This window comes from Centroberyx affinis, unplaced genomic scaffold, assembly GCF_046629955.1.
Source record: "Centroberyx affinis isolate AG114_WGS23_722 - 3 ecotype Tasmania unplaced genomic scaffold, CSIRO-AGI_Caff_v1 ptg002271l_1, whole genome shotgun sequence".
NCBI lineage: Eukaryota > Metazoa > Chordata > Actinopteri > Beryciformes > Berycidae > Centroberyx > Centroberyx affinis.
Genome location: NW_027280556.1, coordinates 72998 through 81965, shown reverse-complemented (window position 1 = coordinate 81965; position 8968 = coordinate 72998). Strand labels below are relative to the sequence as shown.

At 45.1% G+C, this 8968-nt stretch overlaps 1 protein-coding gene across 1 annotated transcript in view; it reads right to left on the bottom strand.

Moving 5' to 3' along the window:
• Positions 1–6030: 6030 nt before the first annotated feature.
• LOC139655476 (tRNA-queuosine alpha-mannosyltransferase-like) overlaps positions 6031–8968 on the bottom strand; it is a 41295-nt gene continuing 38357 nt past the window's right edge. Inside the window, exons 9-11 of the mRNA XM_071532895.1 lie at positions 8361–8431; positions 7819–7910; positions 6031–6789 (exon numbers count right to left, since the gene is read on the bottom strand). Coding sequence (XP_071388996.1) covers positions 6646–6789; positions 7819–7910; positions 8361–8431 — 307 coding nt within the window. The 3' untranslated portion in view covers positions 6031–6645. The remainder of the gene's footprint in view (positions 6790–7818; positions 7911–8360; positions 8432–8968) is intronic.

Sequence of the window (8968 nt, the reverse complement as noted above, 5' to 3'; positions counted from 1 at the left end):
CGGAGGATAGCGTAACGGCCCATATGGCAACGGTAAAAAAAATAAATAAATAAATAAATAAATAAAAAAGCTAATGTGGAATCGGCGGGGCTCGCTCGTCTAATTATGGCACCTTTAATGCTCCGTCTCGCGGGAGGGGCGTCGTCTTCTGAAGCCTCATGGAAAATTGAGGCTGGCCCTTTATTTAAAAATGGATCTTTCAAGTGTTGCATTTTTAAATAACCCCGAGATACCGGGTGACAGCCGGCTCCTTTGATGCTCGTCTTCTTCTTTATCACAAGCGGTTAAGTTTTTTTTTTTTTTTTTTTCGTATTTGTGCTGATCCCGTGTACAAAATAGGGTAAATTGAAAATCTCCACATCAAAACGTGTCTTTATTTACTTGCATAACTATGTTTTTTTTAGTATTTTATGAGTTATTTGTTATGTTGGTACTTTTTCAGATCATATGTTGAAACATGCTGTGACAAAGTGGGAGTGTAAGGTGGGAGTACATTCCTATGTCTATTTGATAAGTGCATGGGGCAAGTTAGTTATTAGAAATATGGGATTGGTGTATGCAATGAGAAATTGTGTTTGTCATTAGCCTAATTCGATGGGGGGTTGGGAGGTGGGGGGGGTGGTGGTGAAATAATAACTTGTATGGTTCACAAGTCCCCAGTATTAAAAAGCACTGCAGACTACAGTGTGCTCCTGCCTATGGTTTGCTCATTGGCAGCGGCTACAGCGGCTGATGGAATAGTGTGACACCGGGTTTGACATTGAGATTCGTCAAAAGAAAACCTTGAGAATGCTAATAAAGCCTCAGTGTCTGACAGACGATCAGGCTTCCCTCATTCAGCCTCTGCCGGCTTGTCAGAGCCGCACAACAGGTTCTCTCAGACCAATGTATCAGATGTCAGGAGCAAAACACTACTCTTCCTTATCCATATCCGCACGCTCACATGTATATTTGCATAAACAAATTTCCCAGACCAGTGTCTTTGTTTTTGTCATTCTTTGAGTTTGTCGTTCCATGCTGGAGGTGTTGTTTCAGCCTACAATCAGACAGCCGCAGAGCCAAGAGGATGGAACCAGCCTCGCTCCTGATGCGTGAAATTAATGTTGCTGTTCTTTGTTGATAATCCACCAGTTTCAAAAGGCCCCAAACCAACATTTTTTCTTACTTTTCAAAATTTCTCTTTCTCTCCCTCTTTCACTCGTACGCTCTCCTGTTGTCTGAAATGGAAGTTTGTTTGCTAAAAGGGAATTCTCATTTCAGTATTCACAATATCATCAAGTGGAACAAACCAGCTGCAGCTGGATCATTTTTATTTATTTATTATTGGAGGTTTTTTTTTTTCCTCCTTAGAAATTGCATTAGCCTTTGACATGAGACGAGAAATGATTCGGCCATAGTTTGTGGGTTTATGGAAGTGTGTTTCTTTGTGAGGCTAAGACGAGCGAACAAGCCACGGCTCAAGGCCACAATCTAGTCATTCAGAACCTCCAGCAACAATGATGCACTCATCTAGCAACCTACACATTAAGGAATGGACCGCTTTGCCTTTATTTGACCCCTGGCGAGAAAAAGAAAAAAAAAGAGGCTTTAATTACGGACGGAGAATAATCCTCACTCGGCCGTACGCGTGAGGAGAGGAATAAAGAACGACAACAGGCTCGACATGTAACACCGAAAACAGGCAGAGCGATCATGCTCCATCGCTTCTCGTGGTCTTGGTTTTACTTTGCACTAGGGGCTGCACCGCCTGAAAGCTTCCTAAAAACGGAGCCCCTGGAAAGAATACAGTAAGCAAATGTTAAAACACAGATAGCGGTGTGTGTGTGTGTGTGTGTGTGTGTGTGTGTGTGTGCCCTTATCAGCGTCTAGGAGGCGCCGAGAACAACTGCACGGCAAATTAACAAAATAAAAAAAAAGGGTGGGGCAAACAACCTAAAGTCACAGCTTCCAAGATAAAAAAAAAAAAAAAAAAAACCTCAGTGGGGAGATTTTCAGTGGGAGTGTGCCGGAGTTAAACGGGGGGGAAAGTGCCGTTGAGTGACAAGTTTAGAGTAAACAATCCTGCAGCCCTGAGGTATCAAATATGAAACACACACACACACACACACACACACACACAGCACAAATAGCACATAGGCTACACAGCACAGGCAGTACACATGACACCAACTGTTCAAAGCAACATGTATTAACAGGCCAATGAAAAGGTTTAATGCATTCACAGTTTTATAGACTTTGCTATAAAACCTTTATGAGTGGTGTGGCATTCTAACAACTAGGAGACTGACTGCATTGTTATGGAGGTTTACGGCGTCACTGGGTCGTGACCCCGGCTCTGGTCTAGGTGTCCCTATGGCCACAGCTAGCAAGGCCAGAGCGATCCATGGGCTTCAGATAAGACGTTTTGTCCACTTGAGCGCCCTCACAATCTGCGTTAATCTGTGTTTTTTTTTTATTATCTGTTTTTTCGATGTAATTATTGCTTCACTTCACACAGCTGGTTCTCTCGGCGTCCGGCTATTGCTAAAATAGATAAGGGGAACTCGTGAATTTCCTCTGTGGAGTTTATTGCGGACGTGTTTCGTCAGCTTTACCGTAGATCTGGCACTGGGGGGGGGGGGGGGGGGGCAAATGTGGTACAGTATGACCCACTTAAGACAATGATCGCGTCCAAATCGGCGGCGTGTGCTGTATATCGTCTGTGGGAGGGCAGCATCTGCAGGCCTCGTATTGGCCCTGGTACAGATCATTTTGGCCATATGTGTTAATTTCTATTTCGGGGGTAAACGCCTTCTGTTTACGTTGGGCTGTAGATCGGCTGTTAAACCCCCCCACAGAGCTCTCATTATCAAACCTATAACAGTGACACTAACAGGCTGGTATTGTAAAGCAATTTCTACAGTACCTGCAACCAATTTCCTTACCCCACACTGTGATCAGCTCTGCCCATGATGTAGTCAAGACTGACTTTATTTTACAGTGAAAGTATTTCCAGAAAGCAGACTTTTTTTTTTTTTGTACTTTGTCTTGTTTTACGTATACAAATGTGCTCTTTTTATGTCTAGGATTTACGATTTCAGTGGGGGTTTTTTATGTCAAATTCTGCACTGTTTCCAGTACAGTTTCAGGTTTTCAGGTGCAACGCTCACTCTTTGCCCAGTGGGAAAGCTCAATGAATCCATCCAGAGATTGCTGGAAGAGCGATGGCCGACTAAAGGCATCATCGCAAGATTAATGCGGATAATCTAAACGTTGTCACGACACATGCCGTGATGTAACCGCATCAGACCCTCGCTTGTGTTGTGATTCAAAATGTCCAATCAATGCCACTCGCCGATTCATTCTCATATAAGTGTACTGTTACTTTTTCATGTTTCAAGAAATGCCCAATAAATGTGAGGTGAAATATATGACTATCTTTTATATTACATTATCTTTTTTAGCATATTGCCCTCATAAAGTATTTAAATCGTGCCAAATTTGACTATGTTTCTTCCCTCAAACCTTTATCTAAATTTCCTGAATTTGGAGACAGAAAAAGGTAGAGTCGCTTTACAGACCCGCTTGACCGTCTCTCGTGGCTAATGAGACAGTACATATTTACACTAACAGCATGTGCATGTATTGGAGACTGGATTTACATAGTGCCCTGGTACTGTCAACACAACACTGTGTGTTCTTTGTGGCGCTCCGCCGCGCAGAGTGGCTCTGACACACTCTGCTCGGCGCGAGAAGGAATCGCATTAATGCCGTCGCTCCTTCCTCATGCCTACCAGGTGGAAGAGAATCACCACGGGGCGAAAGTGTTCAGAGCGTTTAAAACTGTGGCGTGCCATCCCCCGCCCCCCCCCCCCTCCCTCCCTCGCACTGATAGAACGCACGTTAGTGGTAAATCGCCGTGATGTGCCGTGTTTAGTGCCTGTTTAATCTGTCGCACTGACGGTCGCACAATGCGTTCTGTTTCTCCTCTCGGTAAGGAATGAACATGAGAAGACGGGTAAGACAAAGCGCAGATGACACACTTTTTTTTAAAGTTCTTTCTGGAATCGACATAAACAAAAAACATGGCAACAAACCGCGCCCGGCCACAATAAGACAGAACGCCGAGTGACAATGAACCATCTGGATAGTTGACAACTTTCTGTTTCGGATGTCTTTATTTTTTTTCCTTTTTCATAACCACCCATTGGTGCAAAACGTTCGTCAATTGGCACTCCCGAGGTGCAGAGCGTACTCTGGCACCCGAACTGCATCCTTTGTTGTTTTAGAGCACTGTTTGAATTCCCGTTCATATATTCGGAGTGTCGGAGAGCGTCGAGGAGGCAGCGCAGCAGAGCGTTGGGAGTCTGAACGAAGTTAGCCAAACGCTGTCTTGCGAGAAAGCTGGCTCCTAATCCACAACTCCAAAACTCCTCTAAGTCAGTCCACGTCTCACCGCATCCTTTCAGTTTACATGCAGGTGAGAAAGTTTGGTGGTGTAAACCTGTGGGCGGTGACATTAACTTCACATGCATCTGCCATTTGAATCAGTTTGTACATTTGATCCAGTGCAAGCGGACATGGAGGCAGTGACTCTCAACCTTTTTCAAGGACCCCTAACTTAGTCCACATTAGGGCCACGGGTCTCTCGGACCCAAATCTGAGAATATTTTTTATTGTTAGACATGATTTTGAACAGAATCCCATGACTATCTGTATCGCAGGTAGAGAGATAACAGTGAAACTATGATCAAAATAGTATTTTCTTCTACATTCTCTAATTGTGTTAACTTCTTGTAAATTAAATAATAACAATTCATCAATTTGCTGGGGGAACCCCCCCAAGGACCCCTGGTGGTCCCCGGACCCCACGTTGAGAACCACCGACCTAAGGTGTATGAGTGCATGCAACAACACCTACTAACAGCCATACTTGATAAACACGGTTCATTGAATCTGCAGGTGATCTAGATGTGAAAAGATTCCAGACACCGAATGAGGCAACTGTTTCCATTCTAATCTTTGGATTGCCACACAACCTGATAACACAATATGAATTATGTCAATAGTAACTCCAGCCACCATGCTGGGGCCCACTGTGTACACTAAACTCCTACTCACTCATTAGCGGCATACAAAACCCCGTGCTTTGTATGGAAGCTAAAGGTGGGGGGCCAAGGGAGGAGGCTCCCCAAAGCTCCCCTGCATCCACCCCCTCTTCCTTTTATATCATCTGTGAGAATGTAAAATGCATTGGGATGGGGGCTGTGGGTAAGTACGCCCCGGGCTAGAGCCGTGTGTCGCACTCAGTAGTGTGGGTGGACAGTTTGATGCTACACCCTGAGGCCCGTGTTACCTCAAAGTCCATTAATAACCAAGATGGGCACCCCTCCAGTACCCAGTCTAGCCCTACAAACATGTGCATAATAGAAGCCTCTAATTCAAACACGAACTCCGGCTTTCATCGGGATTCTCTCTCCACCTCCGTATAAACCCTGTGTTCTTCTGAGGCTGTTTTCTTGGCCTGCGTTTACGCCATAAAAGATCATGGAGACGTGAGGAGGCAGTGGATTCAGGGCGCTGCGAGCAACACTTCAGGGCGCCTGCTCAGAAAAGGGAGGATAGCAAATATGGAAAATTATCCAGATCTAGCACACTTCTAAGGTTTTGCTCGGAATCACATTGTTAACCTCTGCACCTTTCAAACTTGCCCCTCTGGACATATCCATATGCCAATGTAAGGTTGTCTTCTCTAGCAAATCGATTATTTAGATGTTGGAAGAACGTTCCTTTTAGAAATTGAATTGTGGAGAGAACAGGAAGCCTCCTCATCACACATCAAAGGCTTCCTCCGGCTAAAAATACACTGATCATCCAAGTGTGTACAATATGTTATAGTGCATGAACTCTACCATTTCCACAAATGCCTTCAAAGAGAATGAGAATGGAAATGACGATTCTGTGTAACAAAAGTTTATTTGTCAAGGTTTGTGATTTGCAATCTCAGAAACATCAATGCCAGAATACAGTTACCAGATGTCATGTGTATGAGAATGATAAAATGGACAAAAATGTTAGAGGTTTTATGACAACCACTCGATACCAGCTGACCGGCAGCCCCAGAAAGGTTTTAAGGTCTGTTTAGGCACTTCGAGCAAACGCATTCCAGGGACTCTGGCCCAAACCTGGCAACCCAGGTGGAGAGGCGCAGAATAGCACGTCAAGCCACAACTTGGCTGCCGCTCTGTCGGTGCGGTGGAGAGGGGGGAAAAAAAACACAACGCTGAATTCCAGCCTTACGTCTTCCAGTACAAAGGATAAAAATGGATACAACCGGATATATGAGGTGGCACCGCCTATGGGAAACATGAAAGCTTTTACACGTAACCCCCCCCGCTTCCCTCCTCCCGTCTCCCTCAAACCACACGCACATAAAAGAGACTGTACTTCTAGCATGTGAAGATGGGGACGTTTACAGGTCCCGACACAATGTCTCCAGAACGGGAGACTGGCTTTGATTTGGAGCAGGAGAGGTGCCTGAGACGCTCTGTCTGGGAAGCCACCACAGGTTTGCGGGCCGTGGCGCTGTGTCAGGCATGACGACGGGCCCCAGAAACTCCCCTGGCAGACTTTCCGTCAACCCTCTAAATCCATCTCGCTCCGCCGCTAATGGAGTGAAGTAAGTGTGCCCACTTTCGAGGCCGCCTCCCTCCAGCCGGGGGCCTGTCGGGGACGGTGGTCCGCTCGGGCTGCCAGGAGGCTCTCGAAACCCTCCTCCAGGGCCGCCCAGGAATAGGCGGCGGTGTCGACCTAGAGCGCAGAGACGAGGAAGCCAGTCAGGGAGGAAAAGGCCACGGGTTTATTTCCTGCAGAAATGAGTTTGAGCAGCTCGTGACGGACAGAAGGACACGTTTGTGGAAAAAACGAGGCGCTGCGTTGGCTGCAGACTCGGCGGTGTGAACGGGCTCGCTGGCCGAACTAGTCGAACTCTTCACACACCCCAGCCTGCTATGGCTTTAAAATCTCACGTGATTAGTTATGTTGCCTTGTGGAAAAGTGTCTTAATTTCCTTTTCCGGTTCATTGCCTTTGTTTCCATCTCCGTGCTAACATCTCGTGGTCAGCTCCTCTAAAATGAATGGATTGGAGGCTCGGCTTGCTGAGCTTGTTAGAGGATATCTGCACCTTTAGAGAAATCTGAATTCTCTCTGTATAATCTAAACTAGTTATGTAAATAGAACAATCATGTAAACGCTTAAACAGGCTATTGCCTTACTGCAGTATTGACAATAGGCATTACTGTGCGCATGTAAATGTAGCCAAATATGTCTAACTGAATACAACCTTTTTAATCACTTAAGTAAAACAAACTACAGGCCACTGACAAAATAATGGAAATACATTCTATTGTACTGGAAAGTTGAAAACAATGGAAAACATGGTGACAGGGATTTCAATATCTCCAGAAAGGAGAATATTTGGGGTGCTGTATGTTACAGCACCCCATCGGCACTGTATGGACTCCCCTCTCTACTCTCAATATGCCATGGCAGGGAAGGCACTGCTTTTAAAGGGGATGAGAGGTGTTGATTTGATTGGCTAGGACTGACGCCAGCCCCCACCACACCTGGTGAATTTATTCCTCCTAATCCAACACCTTTCACAACTGTGAGCCTGTGCTGCGCCAGCGCCTCTGGTCACGAAATAACCAAAAATCTGTCGCTCACACCCAAACGAGCACAGCGCAATGAACTTGTGCCATCGCCTGTCTTTGTGCCTCGATTCATGAAAACAGAGCCCCATGTGTTCATTGTGCTCTTGTCATGTCACAGTTAGTTACCTTTATGTTGTGTCTCCTGGCTACATCTGGCCTCCTGCAGAGTCCCTGCAGTCTTTTACACAGCTGGTCAGGTGTAGAGTACAGATACTCAGCTGTAAGGAAGGAAGAAAAAAAAGACGTGCATGCACGCACGCGCCCGCGCACACACATCTTTAATGAAACAAAACCTCAAAGCACAAAAATAGATACTGCTCACTTTTATAATTAAAAATACATATTACACTGAACTGGGACAGGTTTTACATAATTGAACCAGTATTCTTTTTAAAGATTCACATTATTTATGCAAATCTAATTGAAGGAAGAGATAGCTATGGACTTAAGAATCAGGTAAATTAGGCCAATATCTTTTTCTTCTTCTCGGAGCTGGGTGACTGTAAAACTTCACGGCTCATTTACAAAGGGAATCCATTGGTAGACTTTCCCTCTCGAATCTTAACAGGAATATATCACCTTTAAAGGCAGAGAATCCTTGCAAATTTAAATAACTTGCACGGGCGGATCGTGTATTTGCCTGCACGTCAAGAAATAATTGGCATTACCTGGGAATATTTCCGGATACACCAAAGACTTGGGACAAAGTGGATAGCAGCCACAATGGACGGCTTCTAACCTACATGATATTAGAAGAAGAAAATAGAAGTAATACACAGACACAGCCGCCACAAGTTAAAAATCCATTTGCAGAAAATGCCCAGAATGGGCAAAGACGCACTGAGGTTGCTTGCCCTGTCCCTAAAATTGCAAACTGGAAACATTATCCAATGCTGATAATTGCCTGCGCTGAATGGCCTTGTCAAGATGGGCGCCATTGTGTCGCTGTTGACATTGGTTTCTTTTCATGAACATTTCAGACTAAATGAAGTTCCTTACAGACGAGCCGGGGCGAATTCAGAGAAAAGAAAAGCGTCGGCAGGACATTTCTCAGAGACGTGGCGCTGCAGCGTCCCGTTCTCAAAAACACGGGAAGAAAAGCACCTCATTTAGTGAGCCTCCGATCCCCACCCAAACACAGAATTGTTCAAAAAATACCATCACAAAATCCTAATAACTTATTCATTCATTTTATATGCTGTAAGATGATAACAATGAGGAAGTTCAGCATGCGCTCCTCCCCTGCTCCAGACTGATTCAACTCATTTGAACCCTG